Below are 27,103 nucleotides of genomic sequence, written 5' to 3'. Positions count from 1 at the left end.
ATTTCATCTGCGTATGGGCTCATTCTTGCTAATAGAATGTTTGAAAGGATTTTATGGGATGTTAACAGAAGAGAGATGCCTCGATAATTATTACAGTCAGTTTTGTCGCCTTTCTTGTGAATTGGAACAATGATTGATTCTTCCCACTCTTGTGGCAATCTTCCTTGTTATAGATAAGGAGAATGAGTTTGTGTATCTTGTTCCACAATTTTTTGCCTCCAGCTAAAATTAACTCAGCCGGAATTTCGTTTGCACCAGAGATTTGTGTTTCTTTAATTTCTTTATAGCGAGTTTTACTTCTATTCGATTGGGTTCTGGAATATATGATTCTGCCGTGTGTATCTTCCTTTCTCCACGCACAATAGTTTTTGGCTGCGTGTTAAGCAAATCGTCAAAGAAATCTTTCCATCTATTTAAAATGCTATCTGTATCAGTGAGAACTGTTCCATCAGCTTTCTTTCATATATAAGAACGAGGTTGATAGCCTTTCTTAAATTCGTTGACCCCTTTATACATGTCCCGAATGTTTTTATTTTTACTATCTTCAAGTTCCTAAATTTTAGCTTTCAAAATATCGCGTTTTTTTGTTCTAAAAGTTTTGGAAGTTCCTTGCCTGATGTCTACGAAATTTTGTGTAGTTACTTCATTCGGATTTTGTAGCCAACGTAATTTTGCCTGTTTTCTCTTCTCTGCTAGTTCGAACCATGGTTTGTTCCTACGTATTATTTCCGCGTGTCCCAATTTTTCTTTTGAGAGAGGATGTTTCGTAAGCAAAGAAAAGAATTCAATTGCTGGAATATTTTTCTCTCTAATCTTAAGGTTACATCTGTTAAGTAAAGAGTATGACATGCGTCAGATTTCTGAAACGATTCCTGTAATGTTATTGAGATTATAATCATTTTGCTCAAAGAGTATTGTTGCGTCACACATAATTGATATTCTTTCTTCATAGTTTTGGGGAAGTCGTCATTTATATTATTATATTACTATAAAACAATTTTAACGTGGATCTTTGTGGATGCCTAATTAGAAACATACAAATTATAAATATGCATGTATTCAGATTTCAGAATGTTTTCACGGCAGTGATTTGTAATACTGATATGTACTACTACTTCATCTACATCACCTAATATATAATATACTCTACAACAGTTGATCAGATTCATCTACCGTAATATGAGTTTCATCTCCCTTATCTAGAATAAGCCTCAAATCTGCCCACCTTCCAATGTTGAAGACAACCAATGGCGTATTTAGGATTTTCTTTTGAGGGCTATGCCCAATACAATTAAGGAAGTGGGCAATTGCCCACCTGAGTTTGAGAATTAAATATATTTTAATTTATGCATAAATTGAAGTTATAATGGCAAGAATTACAGATCGATAAATCCTATATGATATGACACAAAAATTTAAAAGTGAATCTAACCCTTTATTCTATTCATACAAGAAAAAGAAAGCATCCTCTTGGCCGTCCTAATTTCCCGGGCTAATTATTCCCCCGTTCTGATTTTCTTTAATTCAAACATTTCCTTCTTTTAAAAATAACTAAACGATATAATTGTTCCTTTGTTATAATAACTAAAGTCCTGTCATGTTGATATCCGCGCATGTTGGTGTGGAACACTAGTTTCGCTTATCAACTCCTCTTAGTTTTGGTGTTACTGATGACGGCCAACTTGAATCACAACTGACAACGGTCGATAAAGTATGATAGGCGAAATGAAAGTAGTAACGTCAAGAAAAAGAAACAGAAAAATAGAAAGGATGACAGAAAGAACAATTAAGGACGCGGTTCTTACATGGAATGAAATTTGACAAATACAGTATTATTTCTAAACAAAAAGCATAAGAAAATGGAAAACCAATGACATTCTTAGAAATGGTAAGAAGGATTATTGTTGTACGTGGAATGCGTAAAACTAACAAATTATTTCGAGGGGAGAATGAGCCCGATAGCCTCCTAAATTCGTCACTGAAGACAATTCTGCTCCCCTGATCCTTCACAGCATTGTTTTTCAACTTAATAAATATTTTGAACATCGCTTATATATATATATATATATATATATATATATATATATATATATATATATATACATATATATATATATATATATATATATATATATATACATATATATATATATATATATATATATATATATATATATATATATATATATATATATATATATATATATATATATATATATATATACGGGACCATCTTACCCGTCCCCCCCAATGTTGAAGACAGATTTGCGCCTTTGCTTGGGATTTGTAATAATACGTGATTATATTACATTTCTTCGCCCCTTTTTGTCCCAGCTAGAACTTGGAGTCATTATCTTTTCAATTTAATACATCACAAGTTCAACATTTAACTAAAATAAATAAAAAAATTCTCTTAGTGTAATTAATATATTATAGAAAATATATTAAGATACGGAACTCTTAAACTATCCTTAATTTTAGACCTAAATATATAATATATATGAATGAATTATATCGTCAATCAATTGTTTCAATAATGTCCTCATTTCTATGAATTATTTTATTTGTAATAGTAATAAAATTAATATTTTTGCTTCATGCTTTTATAATTTTCTATTATAGGGCTGTTCCATAAAGCTATTTCTCAAAGTGGAACATCATTATGTCCATGGGCTCTAGCAACTAAAGCACGTTCCTTAGCTTTTAAATATGGAGCAATGTTGAATTGCAAATCTGAAACTTCAGAGCAGCTTATTCAGTGTCTAAGTAAAGTAAAGGCAGCCGATTTAGCAAAGAATTACATAAAGCTCAAGGTAATCTAAGTAATTTTCTTGCTTTCTCTTACCAATATTTCTAAGGTCCAATAACATATTTCAACATATAACAAATAAACACGTTCAAGACTTAATTTTATAAATAGAAATTTCATTTAAGATATACTAGAGAAGATAATCTGCTCAGAGATTTTATTTGTCTTAACAATAGTATTTTTTTTCAAGTTCGCACTTTAAAAAATTTTTAAAGATGCTGATTTGATTTGAGTTTGTAAGTTGAGTTTTACATCCTAATCCTAATCCTAATCCTAACTATATACAAAACTACATGAGCTGACATAAATTATTGAGACTTCCTATAGAGCTACAATGATTGAATTTGGCACGATTGTAGCTTTCCGGAACTAACCCACAGGAAAATTGCCAAACGTGAATATTTTTAATTTTTAGGGGGTCTAAAGACGGGATGAAGAATTTCCCTATGTTATTTAAAAGGGCCTTTTTTTGGACGTATAATCTTATGTTTTCGGTACTTAGAATTGGAATAAAAACTTGAAATTCGGTATGCTTCTACGTTTTCGTTAGTACTACCTAAGTAAATCAGTAAAAATAAAATATTCCAACTTTAGAGAGGTTTTATAGTGAACTGAAAAATCTTTTCCATGTTATTTATATGGGACACTTCTTACACCCCCAAATTATTGAGCACTTCCTATAGGGCTACAATTATTAAATTTGACATGATTGTAGGTTTTCGGGACAAACCCAAAGGAAAATTGCCAAAAGTTAATATTTTTAATTTTAGGGGGTCTAAAGAGAGGATGAAGAATTTCCCCATGTTATTTGAATGGGCTTTTTTTGGACCTATAATCTCATATTTTAGGTACTTAGAATTGGAATAAAATCTTGAAATTCGGTACGCTTGTACGTTCTCGTTTAGCGTTACCTAGCTGAATCATCAGAAGAAAAAATTCCAACTTTAGAGTGGTTTTATAGGGAACTGAAAAATCTTTCCAATGTTATTTATATGGGATGTCTTCTACACCCCAAAATGTTTAGGCACTTCCAGCAGGATTAGAATGATGAAATTGGGCATGATTGTAGTCTTCCAGGACTAACCGACAGGAAAATTGCCAAAAGTGAATATTTTTATTTTTTTAGGGATCTAAAGGGGGATGAAGAAATTCCCATGCTATTTAAATGGGCATTTTCTTAGAATACAAAATCTTATCTTTTAGATAGTTGAAATAGGAAAAGAAACGATAGAATTGTGGGTGCAAGAGGTGCGAGGCAGTAGGCCGAGCAGAGGCAGTGTATGGGATCGAAGCCCTCGGATGGACAGATTCAGGAAATGTGAAGAGCAAGTTCACAAAATTCATTGTTGATGCAAAGGCCGATAGATAAGAAATGCGAGGCCGTAGGCCGAGCAGACTCGTGGGTCCGGGGGCAGATCCTCCAGCTAGGCAAAGGCTAGTCATGTTATATAATTCGATGATATAAACAATCCTTAATTACATACTTCGCAAATGTGAATTTCATAGCAGATTGTTAAGGACTAAATTGAAGCAAGATTTAAATTTTATATCAGACTAGCAGCGTTCACCCCGCTTCGCTGCGGTCACCCCGGAACGCAATAAACTTTGTTACTTAGATAATTTTTACTTTTTCGCTTTCAAGTGATATGATAAAAACCATAGAAGATTGCAGTAAATGTTAACATTATATCGCCTGTCATTTATGTTAACCCGCCGAGTGACACGGTCATGCGGGTTGCATATAAATACGTTTATTTTTACCTATGATGAACTAACAAAGGATTTGTACGTTATGGACACTTGAATGGTCAATTATCTCAAGACACTGGTAATTAAAAATTAAAGTGATATGATAAAAACCATCTAGGGTCCAAATCCTAATAACCCCCCAAAAATGAAAGAAATTGGTTCAGCCGTATTAGCGTGATGAGGGAACAAAGGATTTGTGCGTTCTCTTTTATAATATAGATTTTAAGAGCTATTTCATAGCAAGAATTGAAATTTCAAGTGTGAATTTCATATCAGATTCTTTACAGGATGAAATTGTAGTTGAGCTCCATCGTGGCTACATGATTAGGAAGTGCACCTTAGGCGTGAGAGTCCTAGGTTTGATCCTCATGAGGATCATTTCGTTTGGATCGTACATTAAGTTGTAGGTCCACGTCTTATAACCTCAGTTCTAATAGGAATGTTAAATACACTATCATCCAATCAAATTATAACTTTGAAAGTACCTTGAGGTTTCAAATTTTAATTTGAGTAAGATTGTACAGAGTGAGATTATTGTAAACTTATTTTGTTTGTTTGATTGTAGTTGTTGTTTCAAATATCCTTCAAGTACCGAGTCTACATAAAGTAGCTTTCAGCTTAATGTGAAATCCAGATCGCCTGTGCTTGCTTCAAGGGAGCTAATCTAGAACCACGTCATTGACTAAACTTCTTGTCCGTGATCCCTTATTTTCTAAGAAAGATCTGACTAATTTGAATCGAAATTCGCATGTTGATCCAGAAATTGGTTTTTGGATGAGAGGCCACAAAATTTTTGAACGGCTCCTAAATCGAGTTTTCGTAATTTTTACGGAATAAGCCCATCATACTGACTTAAGTGATAGTTTGGGTTTGTCTACACTGTATGTATTTCTCCAAGATATAAGACAGAAGAAATTTTTGATTGAAATATATTGGATCTTTTGATCCAAAAATAAACCAGCATGCAATAATGCCAGCCAGCGTTGAGAGAGTGTTGGATTAGTTAATCAGAGGAAAATTTGTTCATTTTTTAATATCTATCTACGAATGATTGTGCGCTATGGTGCAGATCTTCTTTATATCCTTGGTGCTGAAAAGGTACGATAAACCATGAAGCACTCTACAAAAAATTTAGATGATATGACAGCAGTATCATTTCAGATTTTGCTTACGTGTGTGTATGGAGGGGGGAGGGAGGAGGAGGAGGACAAGACTGTTATAAGTAAAATTTCACGTTTTTCATTATTATATTGTGTAAGTAGTGTTGTGAAAGCCTGGGAAAAAACCGGAAATTTTGGTTAGAAAACAAGTTTTTTACCGGTTTTTCCCGAGCATGGAAAATAACGGAAAATTTGGGAAAAGAATGAAATTTTCGAATATTTTACTACATTTTGCTTTTAAAATGAAAACTACTTTGTTTCTTGTATTAGAATTGGAAAAATTTGTGGCAACAAAGATGGAAAATTTATGTGCACCACCAGTGGCGTATTTACGGTTTTGTTTCGGGGGGGCTTTGCTCACTTTCGGGGGGGTCTTTGCCTGAAAATGTGAAAATTCTGCAAGATATTTCATATACTTTACTATAGTAAGTAAGGTTTCGGGGGAGGGGCTTAAGCCCGGAATTCCCCCCTAAATACGCCACTGTGCACCACTCATCCAACCGCTTTAAAGTTAGTACCGTGCTAGAATGGAGTTACGGCTACAAAATATATTAAAATATAATCATAGTTGGCGCAATTAATATACACGCATTAAAATTATCTTAAGCAATGTTAGGAAGTTCCTGCTTTATGGCAGAGAAGTGTTAAAATAAGGGGCCCAGAATCATTTTAGTTAATACCGGTGTATTAAAATCAAATATATATTTTATGCAGATATGTATCTTACTTGTGCTGTGTAAAATTTCCGGAAATTTTGAACCCATTAGAAAAAAATTGTTTCTTCGGAAATATTGACAAAAACCGGAAAATATAATTTAAAAACTATTTTTTCACCTGAAGCTAATCTTATTTGCTGTAACGTGTCTACAGCATATATACAATGTATTTCGCCAACAGGAAAAATACTTAAACCAACAGGTTTTAATTTTACTGTTTAGTTTTCTGATTTCTGGTAAGAACCCTTCTTTATTATTTGTATATTTTACGAACAACTCAAAAAGAGAGATGATCTTAATTACACATATACATCGCATGTGAAACTTCTGTTCGCTCTTATTAAGGACCAGCAAAATACCTGTTTTTCGCACGGGGAAAAGACGTTTCATTTTGGACACAAAGGGCACCAAAACTGTCACCACTGAACTTAGGAACCCCCAAAAACTATGAATTCGACACAAGTATCGGTCATTTTCAATTACTTTTACATGTCACCCTTCCCCTTTAGGAATATTAATGGGGGCTGAATTTTGATTTAAACGGCATCGAAAGTGTCATTGTTCATCTCAGCGACCCCCAAAAATTATGGATTCGACACTAATATCGGCTATTTTTGATTATTTTTATACCCCTTCTCCCTCCCCCAAGTTCCAGCACTGAATTTGGATTTAAACGACATCGGAGAGTTATTGTTCATTTCAGCGACCCCAAAAAACTATCGACTCGACACTAATACCGGTCATTTTCAATCATTTTTATATATATCTTCCTCACCAAGTTGCGGGCCTGAATTTGGATTTAAGCGGAATCGGAAGTGTCACTATTCATCTCACAAGGAACGGACATGAACATGTCATCCGGACATCTGAATCAAACCTAGTCTATTCAATAAACATGACAAAAATATGTTCCTGCACAAAAAAAAAAAAAAAAAATACGTGCCATAGATAACGGAGTAAGCCCCTGAGACGTAGTTTGAGTAATTGTAAGTATAAAGAAAAGCATAGACTCATAGTGAAATAGTTATTGCATCAACACTGTTCATTGGAAATCAATAGTTCATTCTCTTCAGCATGAAACAAACTTTCCAGAGGTGCTATGTATTGCGGCTCATAACATACTTGAACAGAGAAAATTGGGAGAATGTCGGGAAAATTCCCTTCAGAAATCCCTCCCATCAACTTTGGACCCCTCTGGAGTGGCCCCGGCTGAAAGCACACAATCCAAACGTATCTCGAAAATTACTATAGGGGATAAGAAATGTGTCTACCAAGTTTTGTATTGATAGACAGAATAGGTATGAGGGGAAAGTGTGTATTGGTATACAAGATTTTCCCTCATATCTATTCCGTCTATTAATACAACCGTCTATCAATAATTCTAGCAGTTTTATTTTCGAATGCTTCTTTTTTTTAAATATTCGCAATATTGAAATTTCTCAACTTACATTTTTCACGCGTTCGAAAAAAAAAAAGGTTTTATTACTAGTAAAATTAACCTAATATAGTGATTTTTGTTATTTTCCCAATTTTTCCTAATTTTCCGGAAAGAAACAGAAAAAAAAAAAACGGTTTTATACCAACAGGTTCAAAATTTTCGGAAATTTTACAACACTAATTGTAATATTGATGAAAAAGTATCTACATCCCAATTCACTCCATAAAGCCACTAAATGACGCCATTGTGAAATGCCGGTGTGATATGTAGTTAAACTTTTAGTAATCTAGATGTAATTAAACTTCCGGTGATTCAATTGTTTATCCTTTCAGGAATGGGGATCAGACTTCTATTTCCCTTTTGTACCTGTAGTAGAAAAGACAACTTCCGATGGGGTACCTGCCTTTCTATCCGCCCATCCAGTTGAGGTATTAAAGAAAGGAGAATTTAATCAAGTACCATGGATCAACGGATTTGTCTCTCACGAAGGAATATTGCCTGCAGGAAGTAAGTTGTAACTTGAATATTTATTTAAGTGTAATTTTATGCATAGTACAAGTTACGTTTGTTTTATTGACTTGCATTTTTGTGATTTTTTTTTTCTGTGAGACCAATCAAAAAGATACTTAGAGGAAAATGAATACTAGTGGTATTAGTGAACGATTCTAGTGGAAAGTTTTTGGACGATCGCTTGTAAGGATGTTTCACTCAGTGGCGGAGTTAGAAGTTAAAAACTGGGAGAGGTCAGAACCCAGACTATGATAGGTATATCATGACTTTACTATAAACTTTTAAATATGTATATACCGTAAATACGCGAGTAATTTTCGCCCTCGCATAATTTTCGCACCCCAATTTTGAAGGGCATTTTCTGTATATTTTATTTTCCTCGCGTAATTTGCGCACGCGAGGATTTGACAGTGATTTGTAAGGTAAGAAACCACACGACTTCTTAACCAATTTTTTAATGTTATTTTTCTACAAATTTAGAATTAGTTGTTTGTTGTCAATTCTTGCTACAAAGAAAATGTGTACCGGTATTTTCGTGTTATTTAGACTGGGCAAAAAATTAGATGATGTTCACTGATGTGGGTAATTTTTTTTCCCCGCATAATTTACGCACCCTTGTTTCAAAACAATTTTTCTTCCTCTAAAAAAGTGCGAAAATTACGCGAGTAAATACGGTATATACCAATAACAGCTTAAATTATTTTATCTTTCAAAACATTTGGGGGGGGGGGAGATCCGCCACTGGTTTCACTGTATAAAGAAGTAGGTAACCCCATTGCACTTCCTTTAAAAGAGAATAAATTCCAATACAGATTTTCTTCTATTAAAGTTATGTTTTCTATCTTGCCCACTTATGAAAACTTGGACCCAAAATATTAGATTCATTACATTTTTCCAGTAGCGGCTCGTAAGTAGCGGAATCACATCGGTAAAATATCAAACTGACACAGAATCATAGTCATACGTCTTGCAAATCAAATCAGAAAAGTAAACACACTGCTGAACAAGACTGCACTTATTTAATATAAAAACACATTTACACGTGACGTTTCGATCTTCTAGCCAAGATCCTCATCAGATGACGATCTTGGCTAGAAGATCGAAACGTCATGTGTAAATGTGTTTTTATATTAAATAAGTGCAGTCTTGTTCAGCAGTGTGATTATTTTTCTAAAAATCAAACTTTAATCTTTTCAAACTCAAGGAAGAAAACTTATCTAATATTCTAATTCTTGATTTGATTTTGAGTTAACGTCCCATACAGCAGCAAGACTATATGAGACGTGGACCTATTGAATAACGTGAAATATGAACCACATGAGCTCCCGCCGGAAATCGAAGCCTTGTTTCCCAGGCAAAAAGTGCGTACGCTAACCGCTTAGTTACAAATGAACTCTATACTAATTCTTATATGGAAGAACTAGAACATTACGCAAATTTTCATCGCTTCGTTTGGAGCGATTGAACGTTTAGCAATACTCGTATGACTTCCCTCAAGAGACTCCACTGCGTATTTGTGAGTGGCGCGGGAGGACACAATTAGGAACAAAGCGTTCCGGGAAACAATAAAGATTAAGCCAGTGGTAGAAGAACTGTAACAAAGTAGACTTCGTGGTTTGGACAGGTAAGAAGAAGACCTTTAGACTACTATGTAGCTCACCGAGTTGATGCCATAGAACTGAATAGCAAATGAACGCGAGGCCAACCCAAGAAGTGGCTTGATGATGTGAAGGAAGATATGACTCAATGTGGTGTCTCAGTAAACATGACACAAGATACAATAAGATGGAAGCCAGCAATGCGTAAAGCCCATTCAGCTTACTGAGAAAAGGTTTTGAAAAAAGAATATTAAGAAGTTTACGTTATTTGCACTGTTTACGCGATGTTACATGTAAACGTAGATTCAGAGAACTTCTCTGTATGTAATGTAGTTAGGTTACTACTACAAACTTTCAAATATATAAAAAAGTTTTGTTTCGAATTTTATGCATAGATGCACAAGAATGATTTCATCTTATACTCGTACGTTACAACAAAAATTCGAAATGTTTAGGGCAGAAACTAAGCCACTTTCCTTGTAAATTTCCATCCCATTATAACTTAACGATTTCCCTTCGCACTAACGCGATTATTAAATTTAGTCGGCTGAGAGATGTTTTATCATTTAGGTAAGAATAAAACCAGAATTTTTACATTTATCTTCAAAATTCAAATATTGTATAGTATTTATTTTCAACATTTCAGTGTTGCTTGCCGATCAGCAACTTCAAGATATCAATAAAAGATTTGAAGAAGTTGTCCCAATTTACATGATGTATGATGAGAGTGAAAATTCAGCTGAAATATCGAAGAAGATAAAAGAATATTATTTTGGAGGCCAAGAAGTCGGCTGGAAAACTATGAGTAATCTCATTCAGGTAAATAAGCCTGTCTTCACCTTCTCTTTATTTTAAAAATGTAGCATTAAAGCTTCATTATTCCAATATGTAGATATGTGTTATTTCAAGCTTGTATTTTAAAAGACTTGTGCCCTACTCTAGGTATAAGTAGAAACTTATGTATATTGCTAAGCACTATATATTATGAACTTATACATACAGAAAAGCAACTCATGTCGGGAATTTTTCAACCAAGGGGATATGGGATATGGCGCCCACAGCTTTCCTGAATTTTTTAGACATTTTTCTTCTTTCTAGTTATTTTTTGTTTTGTTTTCGACATTGGGAACTATTTTTATTGCCATACATAAGTTGAAGTGACAAGCAAATACTACAGTCTGTTTAAGGGATATTATATTGTACATCTATTGTTTTTTCATGTAATTTTAATTTATTATGAACTTCTTTATTAGAATTCTTCTTTGTTTATGAACAGGGAGATGGTTATACAAAAGTACATTACTTTGGATGTAATGAATGGTCATTATTTGTTGTGTGATTTTTCTAATATACATGATGGTCCAAAAGTAGGTATACAGTCCCGTACTGATCAACTCACTGCTTCTTATACCATTTCTCGATGTCTTTTTACTTATATCTTAAGCTCGGAACAGCCGAAGCAAATCAACCTATAAGCTAGAATGTTATACTTGATCAATGCAGGGGTGTATACCTACTTTTGAGCCACCCTGTATATCTGGTTTTACACGCCTGATTTCACACTAAGACGCCTGATTCCATATTCATTGCATGTTCTTTCAGCAAATAATGTGATAAAACTGCAATAGTATTTGTTTTTATACGCATATTGTGTCCTTTGTTGTTCAAGTTACTTTATAAAGAAAAAATTCCAATTCTACGTAATTGGAATGAGGAAGCAACTTGTATTTTTAAAATAATATCTTTGTCATTTGTTTTGTAACAAGCATACACATATTAGTTGTCGAAAATAATTCTTTATCATTAAAAGTAATATTGTTCCTAAACACAATAATATCTGTCTCTTGATATGTACCAAGGAACAAAATGACCTAGTTCAGTGATGGATAAACTGTTTTTTAGAAGGAGGCCAAAGAACAAAGAAAAGAATTTCAGGCAGGGCAATATAATTTATTAAAAGCAAAAAATAGTACATTTTACAAAATTCTTCTAGTATTAAACCTTATTAATGATGAAAAATATGAAGGCGAATGTGATAAATGAAATTGTGACTGCAAATCTAGAAGTTCCTTATAACCTGATTGGAACTGGGATGGGTTAATTCTCAGAAATGAAGTTAAATTCGTCAGATTAAGAATCTTGTCGTGGGATGGATAGAACTTTTCAAAGCCGCATTTCACCCGCGAGCCGTAGTTTGCCCATCACTGACCTAATCATAAAAAATGCTCTGGTATTCTTGTAATTGCTGCAATACCTTTGTTACTTCTACAATATTAAGCTGAAACATATCATTAGTAGGTATATATATTTTTTTCATTTAAACTTACACAAACATACGGACTTGAGTAAAATGATATGTATAATATAATATCCCTTGTTTAAGTAACTTCAACTCCTTTGTGATCAAATCTGTAAAGGCAGAATGAACACTAAAATGGTATTTGTTTTATTGTAGGTTGATTCTGATAACTTCTTTATTTATCCTGCAATTGCTACTACCAAACTCCAGCTTGAGAAAAGTACAAATCCAATATATTTATACGAAATCACCGCTGAAGTATCAAACGGACTTGGAAAAATTCTTTTGGGTCCAAAAGCACCAAAAGGTAAAATTAAGATTACTTTATGTGAATAGTTCGACACTTTTATTTATTTATTTATTTATTTTTTAAAAAGATCAAGTACATATTACTATCTGCATGTACAAACTTAAGTTGTATGATTTTGATTTTAAGACTAAAAAATACATCATTTTTTTGGGACATACACAAAAATTAACGCATTAGATTATCAGCTTACTTGAAGACTGATGACATTTCATATTTAGTTCATCAGATTGTTAAAATTGTTTTACCATATTTTTCGAAAAATGTTAATTATGTGGTATTTCAGATTAAAACAACATCATGAGATTGGAAATCCATATCTGAAATTTAGCCCATAGGCGCCTGGTCTGATAGTAATTTGTATCATCAATGTGACATTCCAATTCTTTATTATAATAATCAACTTAATAAACCATCTTATTTGAACATTATGGCATTTCTGATCATGTCTAACCTTCAGCAATATTGTTCTTCTCCTCTCAACTTTTCTCATAGAGTGAAATCTCCTTTAATATATATTTCTCAATAATGAACACCACCATAATATGGACATTTTTAGTCCTGGCAAAAATGTATGTGTTTTTATGGGAGAGGACCTTCCCTTTTAAGGCCACTCTCAGATACGAACATGGACACTGGACAGTCTTCTTTTAACGCCAACGTTTTTACTAACCTTTTAATCTAGATAGGAATTATTCTCAGTTCATATGTATTTAGCATAGTAAATAACTTCCGCAATTTGAAAATAAATCTTCAATTAATTCCAACTAATCCAAGAGTTACATGCAAATTTCGATCAGAAACCTGTAACCGCAGAAGCGGTCCCGGGTTTGATTCCCAGTGGGGATTTGGTCGGGAAGGTGTAGAAACCTTTCCAAGTCGGCCATCCTGAATGAGGTTTTTCTCTTTGGTTTTCTTTATTCAAACAAGCAAATACTAAGATGGTATATAACATACAGGTCCCATTCTTCCCTTCATCCTTCCGCCTGGACAGTGTGATCGTGGAGGGACGTCATTCTTCATACGTGGCAATTTTAAAAGACCACAGATGCCAATGACCAGAAATATAATTTCTAATTCGTAGTGTACGCAGAGTTACAAGACAGACAACTACTGCAGACTTTCCCCCAAGAAATTCATAAGTCGTCATGATTGGTTAGCTTTGTCTATATTTTCAGTATTTAATAATATAATAATAGTTTTACATACTTTTTTTATTGTGTTACTTTCACTTTCAATATAGTTAGTAACCGAATGAAGGGACTTAGAGATATGACTTGAAATTCAGAAGAAACTTCACAGACGCATTATATGTTCTAGTGCACGTCCATATAAACGCAGCAATACTTTTGTTTCTTTACAGACAATTTCCCTGTTATTTCCTCAGTAATTCGAATATTGAGTACTATATTTTGATATTAATATGAAATATGTATTTACATTTATAACTAAGTATTTAGTGCATACTGCACACAATTACCGCATGAGCTGTGAGTAACCTAAATTTGAGTAATCCCTCTGTCAAGGGACACCTCTCATTTACGGACATAATAGTCATGTTCTATCGGTGTCCATTTATTCAGAGGTTTCACTGAACTTCTTTGTTAGTTTTGCATCCTACTCGGTTATTTTTTTTTCATTCTTATCCGCAGGGGCGTTAACTTCTGGGTTGCTCAGGTCCTTAAGCACCCACACTAAAAACAAAGAAGAAAATAAGAAATGAAAAAGAAAGAAAAAAGAAAGTAACTCTAATCGTTTACCGTATTTCTTAAATGATAATAGGACCCATTTTTTCAAAGCGGAGAGAGATATATAAGAAGTTATGAGCCAAAGACAAGCCTTTCATTTCAATTCGCTGCATCGTTGTATGCATTATCGTTATTCAAAAAAAAAAAAAAAAAAAAAAAAAAAAAAATCTTAAATTTTGTTTTATTTAGTTAGCTTCATTTGTTCTACTTCCTTTTAAAATCTATAAATCCAAAGGTTAGTATTCAGAAAGGTGTGTCAAGTTCTCAGATAGGAGGTTAGAACTTTATACGCTCCCCGGCAGGAACGGCGCCAGAAACGCTTGATGGGGTGGGCGGAAAGAGGTGGACCTAGTTGCTGGGTGGGCGGACAATGAAAATGAGAACTGGGTTTTTGACAATAATTTTCATTTTTTATACTCATTAGTTAGCTAAGGCTCAGACCGAAATAGGGGAGGAACAAGGATATGGAAAACAGCTGTCTTGGCCGTATAGAAGGTACAATTCCGGCATTCGGCTGGTAGGACTGAAGAAATGCAGAACTTAGGATGGGCTGGGGGAGTTCGTGGCTATATGCTCAACCTACCGAATTCCGTGTGGCACACACTATCTCAATTTCCAATGTTTTAAAACAATAATAATGGTGTGCCTGTGTAGTCGAAGTTCAAGACAGCTTTAGCTCCTCTCCATCCAAGAATACACATGAATGCATAGAAATAAAAGAAAGTTCAAACAACACAGACTAACAGATAATACTCTACCTTTCGTTAATAACATAAAATACACAATAAGTAGGTAAAGTAAAACAAGATTTTTTTTTTTTTGACGTGATCTCTATATGCAACAGCAAAGACTTATGTTACTAAAAGAATAGGGAAATTCGACAGTATGATTGTTTGATCATAGCTTATACAGATATGTTGACACTGAAACTCAAGTTAGCAATATATATACAGTAGAGCGTCGATTATCCGAACGTCGGTCAACCGAACGACCGCTTAGCCGAACTGTGTACTCGCTCGCACCTGTTACTCTCCCATCCTACCGTCCATCATCCCCCTTACTCCCAAACCAAGTTTCCCACAGTAGTCGCCGCACTGAGCCACTGCTGGCGGAACATAGCTTCTAATGGGGCTTTCATAAGGCGTTGCCTTTGTACGTTACTTTGTAATACTTAAAGAGATGCCTGTTTTTATGAATACATTTACTGTACAGTACTTCTTTTTGGCAAATAAACATGTACAGTTCGATTATCCGAACAAACCAGTTTTCCGAACACCCATGTCCCCCAATTACTTCTGATAATCCACGCTCTACTGTATATATATATATATATATATATATATATATATAAAACTTGGATAAAGAAGTAAATAGCTTTAACAAAACTTCATCATGATCCACAGAAAGAACAGTGTATTTTAAACTATGAAGGTCTGATCACATGGTACGAACAAGCTTACAATAAACCTTTATACCTGCACTTAAATGAAGAGCATTTTTCATTACTAGCATGTTGCGCTAGCAAATGCGTCGATTTTTATGTCCAGCATGAATGCGTTTACCACATCCTCTACAGCAATATTCATTAGAAGTTTTCTTTCTACTGAGAGGAAACAAAGATTGCTTAGGCGACCGTTTGTATTCGATTTGTTAGATATGTTTTAACCTGTCTAAGACACGAGAAAGAACGCTCGCATGGGGAACTAAATACAGGAATGGTGACAACAATTACGGCTAATTTGCGAATTTCATGAAAGCAATTATGAAACGATCCATTACTTCAGTAAACTGAGAAACGGAGGTAATTTTGCATTGCTTTTCCTCCTAATAACGTTTCAAAACTTTCGGGAGAAGTTTCAGTTCCACCTCTACACTATCGACATCACATCCATAATGACGTGCAAGTGGTTCAATTTCCTCAAATGAGAGGAAGTGTACACTTTTAGGGTGAAGACTGCTTATCCCACTGCTTATAGAATACCTGTATTTTTTGTAAAACGCCTATCCATGCATTTCGGCAAGTATTCTGTCATGTATAGGAAGAAATATCCTAAGTCTGTAGTCTTCTTGGGATTTGATATCTTCTTCCTAAACCGACATTTGCTCAGTCATAATATACTGACGTAAATGATTGGGCAGTGATCGTGTTCTGGACATTGGACCCGTTAGAGACATACCGTTATTTTCAGCAAGATTCATTCCAAATTTTTTCGAACTCCTCAACTGTGTTTCGAATTTCAGTAAAATAATCCACTACACCATTCGTAACTAAAACAGCATCAGCCAGTGTGCTCTCCTTGTTTGGTAGATAATCTAATAATCTTTTCAACTTTCCAAGAAAAAGTGTGAACAAGTTGAATTGGAACACAAGCTGAAAATTCACTTGACCCAATAGATGTCTTGCTTCAGAAGAGCTACTGCGATTTTCATTACTTATCTCAGCAAGTGTTAGAATAACTGCCCTAAACGTTATTTTCATACCCAGACAAGCTGCAACCTAAGATAAACGGGCAAAAAATATTTCGTTAGTAGTTCAGAAGATACTTAATGCCATAAATAATACTATATATTGAATACTATGAGAATATCCCCTAGAAACACGCCCTTACGATCAGAGTAGAACAAAGAGAACTTCAAGAGGTCGATAATTTCAAGTATCTGGGAAGTATTTTGACGAGAGACGCTTACTGCACCAAAGAGATCAGGTCAAGAATTGCCATAGCTAAAGAAGCATTCAACAAGAAAAACTTAGGCTCCTTAACTAGCAGGCTCAATATTGGACTTAAGAAGAAGTTGGTCAAGTGCTATATATGGAGCATTGGACTGTATGGTTCGGAGACTTGGACACTGCGGAACTTAGAGAAGAAATATCCAGATCACTTGTGTTCCCACTGGGAATTGAATCCAGGACTCACCGGGGACACTGGAAGGTCAATAAGAGTAACATTATTTCGCATCTGTTTATTTTCATGGTAACTGTGCGGGTAAAAAGTGGACCAGTAATAATCTTCGATAACTACAGCAGGAAGCGCGCGTTAATCCGAATATTTGCTTGAGCTGTTCAGGTTATTAAATTGTTTGGATTAAAAAGGAAGTTCTCAAAAGCCACAAATCTAGTTACAAACGAATATTTGTCAAGGTTTAGTTCTAATCTAAAACATGTACAATACAGTTAAGCAATCAAAAGTCATTTGAAACAGTCTTGTATTCAAGAAAATTAATCTGATCTAGTCCAATAATTCACAACTGTTCCTGTTTGAGCAACCAGTCTAAAAATATCAACCCCGCCGGCTAAATATCATTCGGACAAGCGCAGGTTTCGGATTACGGTGGGTTTGGATTAACACGAGCATCCTGTACTGCTAATGGAGAAACAAAATACGGAAATGTGTAATTAAATGAGCTCGAATAAAAGCAAGTCGCCTATATTCATGTCCAATAAAACAAGCTACCAATCACGTTTACACCATGCAAGAGGAAACAATATGAGCAATTTTAGCCGTGCTAACTTTATTGGTCCACAGCAATTTGCGAATTATCTGGGATGATGGGGAAAATCCCCTTTAAAACTAGATACATCATGAAAGTTTTATTTTTTTCTTGTTATTTTCTCCTGGAGTAAAAACTGGAATTAGAAAGGAAGGCTTACATGGATTGTGATGTCAACGGAATTCAAGGAATAATAAACACATATTCCTCCTATCAGTATATTTGAGGAGGGGCAAGGGGGACATTTTAGTTTTCTTTCCTAAAAGGAACTTTACAGTAACAACAATACTAATAATGCATAAACAATAAAAATCACGTATATGTCAATAACTGAAATTCAAGTAGAGATATTAAGTAACAAAAGTTTTTTTTTCATGTGTCTGCGGTAATTACGAGTGACTAATTTTACATTTTCTCCCAACCCTACGAAATCGGTTTAATTGGCTTCGTAGTTCACGAGGTCCTGGAATTTAAAGCCTGCGTAATTTAAAGGTTAATCACCACTATTGGCATCATTATATTACTACAAGTATCTGTCTTAAAATTATTGTTCATTGCATAGTTAAACAGAGTCCTAGAACCTTTTACATTACAATCCAAAGTATTACTTATTGCTTTTGAAGTACAGGATGTCACCTTCATTACTCTACTTCTGTTGGGGTGGGCGGATGGGTGGGCGAGGCCATCCATCGGGTGGGCAGTCGCCCACCCTCGCCCACCCTTAATGCCGTCCCTGCTCCCCGGTTACTTCATATTCTCATTCAAGAAAATTTTGCAATATGAATAAAAATACTTTATTTTCATTCAAAAACGCCTAAAACTCTATTTTCAGCCGTGTCAATTTTCGAAAATTTCCGGTGGAAGATCCCTGGACTCCAACTAACCCTTGGACAACCCGCAATTTGGAACTACCGTGTGTATTGGAAGTACCTCACAGATTTTCAAAACCCAGCACTTCTCCCTCTCCATACCAACGTCCAATCAGCTACTTAACGGCGAATAAACAAATAATCAGTTTGTCCCAACATAATAAAAAATATCAATTACTCATATTAATTGATAATGACACTCAAGGACATACTTTTTTAGCCATAAAAATTCCATTATCTTGACTTTTCCAAAAAGTTCGCGACAGAACTTCAGTATGTCATTCTGTTTAGGTTATATATATGATAAGTTTCATCTTTGAACAATATCATAGTTAGAAAAGAAAATTTAAGAGTTCATCATAATATTGGGCTCTACCTCATTATCCATACTGTCTACAGTCGTGTTGCTAGTGTCGTAATGAAGAAGTGGATGAGGACATACTTCAGTATCAGTATGATCTTAGCAAATGGTATGGTTATCATACGGCATCAATTTTCAGGTTTCAAAGAAAAAAAATATCATTTCTCAATTTTCTGGAAGACTACGCATGAATATTCACGCTCACCGTTATCATTTTCTTAACTCAATACATCTATCGTTTCACACACACACACACACACACACACACACACACACACACACACACACACACACATATATATATATATATATATATATATATATATGTCTCATAATTGTACACTTTTTTTTGGGTCAAACGCTTTACTATTGTAAGGAATTTATATTCATTTAATTTAATTACGCGCCTTTTCCTGTGGATCGCTCAACTGCCAGATTAGCTATCCAGGTCCAATTAAAGATTGAAGATTACTATTTTTAACTGTTCTGAAGATATATTCTTTCAAATACTTAAAATCTAAAAGAAATAAGTTCCTCTCATTTTTAAATTCAAATGTTAGATTTTTTAAAAATTTTTTGTACAGGTGTTTCGCATGGAGATGATGTTCTTTATTTATTCACTCTTGGAGAATTGCACTATTCTCTTAAACCTGGCGATCCTGAGGTTTTGACTAAGGATAGACTGATAACTATGTGGACCAATTTTGCTAGTACGGGGTAAGTAAATTTTCTTATTTTAAAATCTACGTATACATATATATATATATATATATATATATATATATATATATATATATATATATATATATATATATATATATATATATATATATATATATATATATGTATATACAAGGGCGGATCCAAGGGGCTATAGCCCCCCCCCTTGACGCTCAGGTTTACACTGGATAAAATGGGCTTCAATTCTGCTTTACACTGGATAAAACGGCAAATTATGATTTAGCCCCTCCCTTGATTATATTCTGGATCCGCCACTGTATATATATATACTCTTTTTAATGTTTCCTGCTTAGTGTATACAGTATAAATACTTCACTTATTCTGTCTATTCATTGATGTCTGTGAATTAAAACTTGGTTCTATTTAGTTCAACCACGTCAGTGGAATCAAGTCTAAAGTCTGGTTTAACAGATTTGTCGCATATTGATGTACCTTCAAATCTTTATTTATTGTATACTTTGTGTACTGTGTATATAATGCCAGGGAAAGAAACTGAAATGCAAATTTATATAAGTATAATACATTGTTTAATTGCAAGTGCTTCAAATATGCTTACAATACATTATTTTCCTTCTTATCTCGTTCTATTCATAATTAATTCTAGTTGTTCTAACGAAACTCATAATCAGAAATTATCTTAAAACATAAATTAAGTAATGATATATATTAGGCGACAATATTACTATTAATAATAATTATTGTCATTGCTGTTGATTATTCAAACGAAGCTTCTGGTAGAATTTAATGATTAAAGTCATTTAATATATTCGTTACAATTGGATTTTTACGTCTTCTTATACAAAAAAGTAAAAGGGTTATTTGAAATAACTCAATTTATTAATTCGAGTTGTTCACTTTAATACTTTATATCACATATTCTCAAATTAATGTTGTTCAGTATATTCTTCTTTTATTGTATGTTGCCATGGAAATCATTCATTAAATGTATTTCCTTATTTTCTGTTCCATCTATTTCCATTTCATAGTTTTCATGTAACTTAATGATTATCAGGGGGAGGTAATGGGATACAATGTAACCAGATTAATAGAAAATGCTTGTAGAATATAATTTGTTAACCAATACTCCATATACTCTTACATAAAACTTATGGGAGGTATCCCACCTACTACCAACTAATAGGCTGTTAGTTATGAGAATACGTCTAATGCCTCCAAACAAAAGCAGGTAAAGGAGAGGTCGTCAGAGGAAAGGATGTTTAATACGTATTTTATATGTGAGCATAACAATATTGAATAGTTGACAAATAATAACTAATAACATCCAAAAGTGTATTCAAAAATTGTAAAAGTTATGATTATATTCAAATATAAACTTATAATTATGCATTATGAATTTATTTTGATAGAAAAAAAATTTGCTCAATTGCTCTTCCTTTCTTAACCTGACATTCTTACGTGTTCGGTTATGGTATATACTGGCATACTTTCCACTAAATAATATACAAGTGAAACGAAACTCTTAATCATAAAATGTTTTAAAACATGAAGTAAGACGAAAATAGCACTAATTATAATAATCGTCATTATTTCTGTTGGAAACTGAAAGAAAACTTTTAGACTTTAAGGATTAAAACTTTTTTAAAAATATATTCGTTACAATTGAGTTCTTACTTTTTCTTCTACAAAAAAGTTAGAATTATTTGGCATAGCTCAATCGTTTCGTTCTATCTCAAAATCCGTTTTGAGAAATAAGCATAAAAATATTAACATATCCTGATGTAAAGACTATGCCGAATTGTGATTCGCAGCGAAGATAAATCAGTCAGTGCAATGCTATTATATCCTGACTCTGCCCCATATCCGTGTGCATAGACTCCTACTTGAAGAAAATATTGGGGGACCAAACAATGAATTAATATATCGTATTCAGCTGATTTCTATCAACAGCATGATGATGGCCCCCTTCCCTCCCCCATATCTTGGTCTGCTGCGGAATTCACGACCTAAATCAAATTCGCTTAAAGGCATTAAAACAAATTCAATTCAAAATTTGGGAACTTTACTGCAACTTTGCGCAGCACATTGATCTGTACTTTTCATATCAATGTTTCCAGAGTGTTGGTTGAAGCTTCAGCGCTCTATTAAAAATACCGTTTCGAAAACGGCATTGTCTATCGAATAAGAAGGCTGTTCCTAATATTGAATTAATGGCACGACGAAGTTTACGATAGAAATTATTGCTCTTCTTTACTAATTCTCCCTCGACTGAATTATATTGGGGGGGGGGGAGGACGATGAGCCCACCTTTAAATATTGGGGGTCAAAAGTGTCCTGTCCCCCCAAAGTCGGCGCCTATGTCCGTGTGCTTATAATCTCGTAATTCACGTGTAGGACATTTTCCCAATATTAAAACACTAATTTTTGGTAGCTATAGCTTATGTTTTACATGAGACAATCAGGAGTATTCTAAAATGGTTTTACCTTGAAATTTCCTCTGGTACAGGGCTACTTATCAGCATCGCTCATTCTGTTTCTAATTGATGTCTTTTTGGTTTATAATATTGTTCATATTTTCATGAAATTAGACTTCGAAATAAGATAGTTCTTTGTTAGTACATACTTGTATGCGAACCTAATATATTTTACATACAATATCTTTAACTTGATTAAATATCATTTTCATATCAATCAGAAATCTACATCAGTTGTAACTTACAAATATGAAACTGCTAATTTTAAGAGAATAACTTCTTACAGGAAAGTCCTTTGGGAAAGTTTTTAACATCTCACGTACTTTTTATAATATCAAGAAAAACATGGGAATATCAAGATGTGAGTTGCGTAATTGTCTAGTAGTACGTAGATGTTACTGTGGGCTTAATGTTAAAAAAACTACAGTAAAAGCTGAGTTATACACAGAGAAAAATCCGTTCTCCGGACAGAGGTATTTGTACAAATATACGGTATCCTCTTGCTTACTATAGTAATCAGTACCGAGCATATGTTATCCGTATGCTACATAGGCACTGCCCTTAGATGTTACATCATGCCATTGCAGGATGTCTGACATCTAACAGTTTTCCGTATATCACATGCATATACTTATGTTACCTTCGTCAGCTATATGTTATATACGTCCATTTGTATGTGAGATCCTGACCGCCTACATTGTTTTATACAGAAAGTACGTATAGATGGAACACATACAGAAAATATTATAAAACATGCGTCTTCAGTTGTACGTCTGCTGTACGTTAAGTCCAAAAACTACAGGAATTACGCATGTAACCTATCTTTTTAAGTACGCCACCTACATTTTTTCCTCAGTGTATAAAATGAATATTAATGCTTAAAAGACGAAAGCAATGATCGGAGAAAAAGGGTTGTGACCAGGCCCGAAACCAGCCATAGAGGTTTGGGGGGGGGGCATGGATATGTTAGGGGGGCCAAGTCATTAAAAATTCTCCTACATTTTTTTTTTGTATTAATAATAGCATTTTGTATTGAGGTCTGGAGGGCCACTAAAATTTTAGGGGGGCGGAAGCCCCCATAGCCCCTGTCTGGTTGCGAGCCTAGTTGTGACAAGTATAAAAGTCGAAGAAGGAAATGAACGAAAGATGACCAGTTTCCAGTATCTAGATAGTATTCTTAGTGAACATCTAAAATGTGAACAGGAAGTACAAACAACGGCTGGATTATAAACGGCTTATTTTGTGGCTACCATCTTCAACAATAAATATTTACAAATACCCTCCAAAAGATGAGGAAACAGTCAATTTACATAGAACAACCAAATGCAAATTACACCCTTCATCAACTTTTATTAGAGTTTAAATGTTTTAAGCTCGTTCATTCCAACTTTTTTCCAACTCTATTAAATACATTTAAAAAGAAGTAAAACTAACTCGCTTGAAACGTTGCAAATGCGATAATAACAGATTGAAGAATGAAATTTGCTGTTGGTTGATCTATACTGACACGTTACTAAACAATGTTGCGGAATTTGTAAAACAATCCTTTGAAAAATAAGTGTTTATTTTTTTCCAGCAACCCAACTCCAAATAAGACTGATCTTGTGCCCGTCCAATGGGAAGAAATATCAAAAGATAACCTGAAATATTTGGATATCGGTACGGAACTGGAACTCAAGGATAACTTACATAAACCTGGAGTGGACGTTTGGGAGTCTATTCGTCGATTTGTAACATCGAGTTACTCCAAAGATGAACTTTAGTCATGTTGTTGGACATAGAAGCAAAACTGCATTGTGATAGTTACGTTTTTTAACTTGTTAAAAGTGTATGATAATTGTGTAATTTAGAATATTATATAAACAAAGATACTTGTTGTATAAAAGGTAATGTTTGAAACGGTATATAAATCTTTGTGTTCTGAACAAAATTTTTCACTTTTAATGATACCAAACAGTTTTATGTTTACCTTTAAATGTAACCAAAGAATGTTATGAAACAAACCGAAATTAATACACTATTAAGCACTTAGAAACTTAATAATCACTTTATGACTTTTTAAAACGAATACAGTTATTGACAATTATTTTATTCATACAAGGTTGTTTTCTTGTACAGTTTTTGTTGATATCTACTACGCAATATGCCTTTCGACGTTCTGTTGTAGTTTCTTTTTCTTGTTACATATGCATACAGTTATCTATCCAGAATCCCACTACACCTCTTGAATTTTCTGCTAAGCACTGTCAGATGCGTGCACCTCTCCCCTGCAATTGCAAGGTGTGAGGAAACTATCTTTATTACAGATAGTTTCAAGAATACAAGGAAAAATACTTATATTTCCATCCAATGTATATACTCAATTTAATCGTTCATTGTAAGATACCAGTGGTTCTTCTTGGTCTGTTTCAAATCATAGTTAAATTTCTATATGTCAAACTATTTTACTTACTAAGTGTAATAACAGTACATTGTCTGAGTACACAATTTACATTTCTTGTTTTGTACAAAGTTGTATATAAACTATAACATTTAGTAGATGTATTGATTTTGCGTCAGAACTACAAACTTAACGGGTTCATGTTCCGAAATCCTATGGGAACGAGAGAAGGTTTTTCTCACCGACAATTTTATCTTCACGGATTCCATATATGTGTATGTGGGTAGATTCTCCATACATTGGTTTGCTATCTACCTCTATTTCGAAAGGATTTCGCATCATGGTAGTTTGTAAATATTATTTCTTGTTGAGAAAAGTAGTTTTTTTTTTTTTGTGTTATTTTCTCTTTCACAAAAACTGATTCAAAATATGGTACTTGGTACTTTGAATTACATCTTAAAAGCTTCCTGTTATAGTTTACGAAATTATTTCAAATCAGTGCTGTAAGAGAATGTGTTACTAATTATGTCTGAAAGCTATAGCGAATTAAGTAGATTTGGTTTTATATTTCTATAAAGAAAAATACACTATTTTGAGAAATATTTAAGAACATATTTAGACAAAGCATGGTGATATGTAAAAATTTTCATTAGATGTTTCCTTTTCTACAGTGAATCCTGGGATTAATATATTAACATGTATTTTATATATATGTAATGAATATGAAGATTTGAAAAAATGAAATCTTTGAGTTTTACGTCCCACGGTTATGCCGGCTAGGCTAAAGGAGACGGTGAGGATGAGTAATGAATGAAATGGTGGAATGAAGATAGTGGGAGGAAACAGGAGAACCCCGAGAAAACCCACGCACACGGAATATGAAGATTTGAATCACCCATGGAATATACGTATAGATTACATATGATCTCTTGCATAAAACAATAGTATATAAGATAGCACTTCATGAAGAACACTAAGTTACTCAAAGGAAGTGTGAAAGTACCAGTTATATATTTATCTTGCACTGGCAATAATGCGTGCTGTTACATGGCTATGGAGTTATTATTTCCAATGTATATTTGAGTCAGTTTTCTTGCAAACTAACTCACAAATGTTATTACATTAACAGTGTGAAAAAAAATAATTATAATTACAACAGGCTTATTCGGTCATTTTGGCACGAGCCATGTTAATACATAATCTTATTTCAAACAATTTTCATTTAAAACATTACTAGTGAAGCAGTCTACAGGGCTCTAAGGCAGGGACTTCCTTTATATAAATCTCCCGTAAGGGAGGTAACTGGAACTGGAAACTAAAATATTAGGAACACTTTCTTCATTTTTATTATATAAGCGTTAATTTGTGATCCAGTGTTAGATTTAAATGTGTTATTAGATAGTAAAAGGTCTTGGTAGAGTCAATAGCAGAAATGAATTCTCTGCTCCCAAATTGAATAGAATATTTTGATTATCCTAAAGCTCTTGTACAAGCAATAACACACTATAATATATTGATATTGGGAACATATTAACAAGATTTTATCTAAAATAATACAACAATCTTAATTTTCGATAGTCTTCTAAACGAAATATCAATGAATTTGTCCAATCAAGTATTGTATAAATATATATCTGTGCACTGTATCATGTAAAGTATGCAGAGAATGTATTGTTTTGTGAGAGAGCACTATAGCCAAAATTTATTTTTTCAATACGAACTGTACGGACATAAGGACTTGAGTAGGCAGGATTATAGTCTCACATTTGCTGTCGATTATATGTGTGTTTTACGTCTGGTGCTAGAAACATACGGTTAATTACAAACAAGAAAATAGCTCTTCTTGTCGTTGATATTCTAAACTTCTGTGATATTTGTATGATCATGTTATATAGCATTATAAACCCGTCGCCATTGAAATTCCTGCAACTTGTGTATCTTAGTGTGTTCATGTCTCAGATAAAATCACAACTTCCTTGTTATTCATTACTGCAGCTAAATGCACGAAACATTTACAATTGAGTTGGGTGCTATGTGTTGCATTCTCACCTGAACGCCTAGGCTTTTGAACACTCGTATGGTAATATTATCAGAGCCAGGTTTAAAGTGGTAATGATCCAGCAGTAAATTGTTTTATATCAGAATCTGAACGTATGGATGTTGTAATTTTGAATGTAAAAAATCCAACGCTGTTATGTTACATGTCAAGGTCTGATTATTGTTTCAAATTAAAACTGCTTAGATTTTGAAGCTTTTCTTTTCTTCTTCCGTTTTATTACTCTGAAGTAGATTATTAATCTAGTATCTCTCTCTCTCTCTCCCTATATATATATATATGATTTTCAATTTATTTTAAGCAGAAATCTGAATACAGTTTTTTTAATCAACAATCTATAATAATTATTAAGATCAGAAATATAAACTATCAATAAAACACTGCAACGGAAATTATATAATCGCGTCTGTGAACATCAATTAATTTGTTTCATTCGAGAGA

General features: G+C 33.7%; 1 protein-coding gene across 2 annotated transcripts in view; it reads left to right on the top strand.

Annotated features, from left to right (window-relative positions):
• Positions 1 to 26,856, top strand: part of LOC145668502 (juvenile hormone esterase-like) — a 117,753-nt gene extending 90,897 nt beyond the window's left edge. For both annotated transcript variants that reach the window (XM_081736462.1, XM_081736461.1), the window contains exons 5-10: positions 2,623 to 2,813; positions 8,205 to 8,379; positions 10,627 to 10,799; positions 12,436 to 12,586; positions 19,638 to 19,770; positions 23,803 to 26,856. In XM_081736462.1, coding sequence (XP_081592588.1) covers positions 2,623 to 2,813; positions 8,205 to 8,379; positions 10,627 to 10,799; positions 12,436 to 12,586; positions 19,638 to 19,770; positions 23,803 to 23,989 — 1,010 coding nt within the window. In that variant the 3' untranslated portion in view covers positions 23,990 to 26,856. The remainder of the gene's footprint in view (positions 1 to 2,622; positions 2,814 to 8,204; positions 8,380 to 10,626; positions 10,800 to 12,435; positions 12,587 to 19,637; positions 19,771 to 23,802) is intronic.
• The last annotated feature ends 247 nt before the right edge of the window (positions 26,857 to 27,103 follow it).

Source organism: Thermobia domestica, chromosome 13 (genome assembly GCF_964235325.1).
Source record: "Thermobia domestica chromosome 13, izTheDome1.hap1.1, whole genome shotgun sequence".
Taxonomy (NCBI): Eukaryota; Metazoa; Arthropoda; class Insecta; order Zygentoma; family Lepismatidae; genus Thermobia; species Thermobia domestica.
The sequence above is the reverse complement of the archived record's forward strand: the minus strand, read 5'-3'. Positions and strand labels throughout refer to the sequence as shown.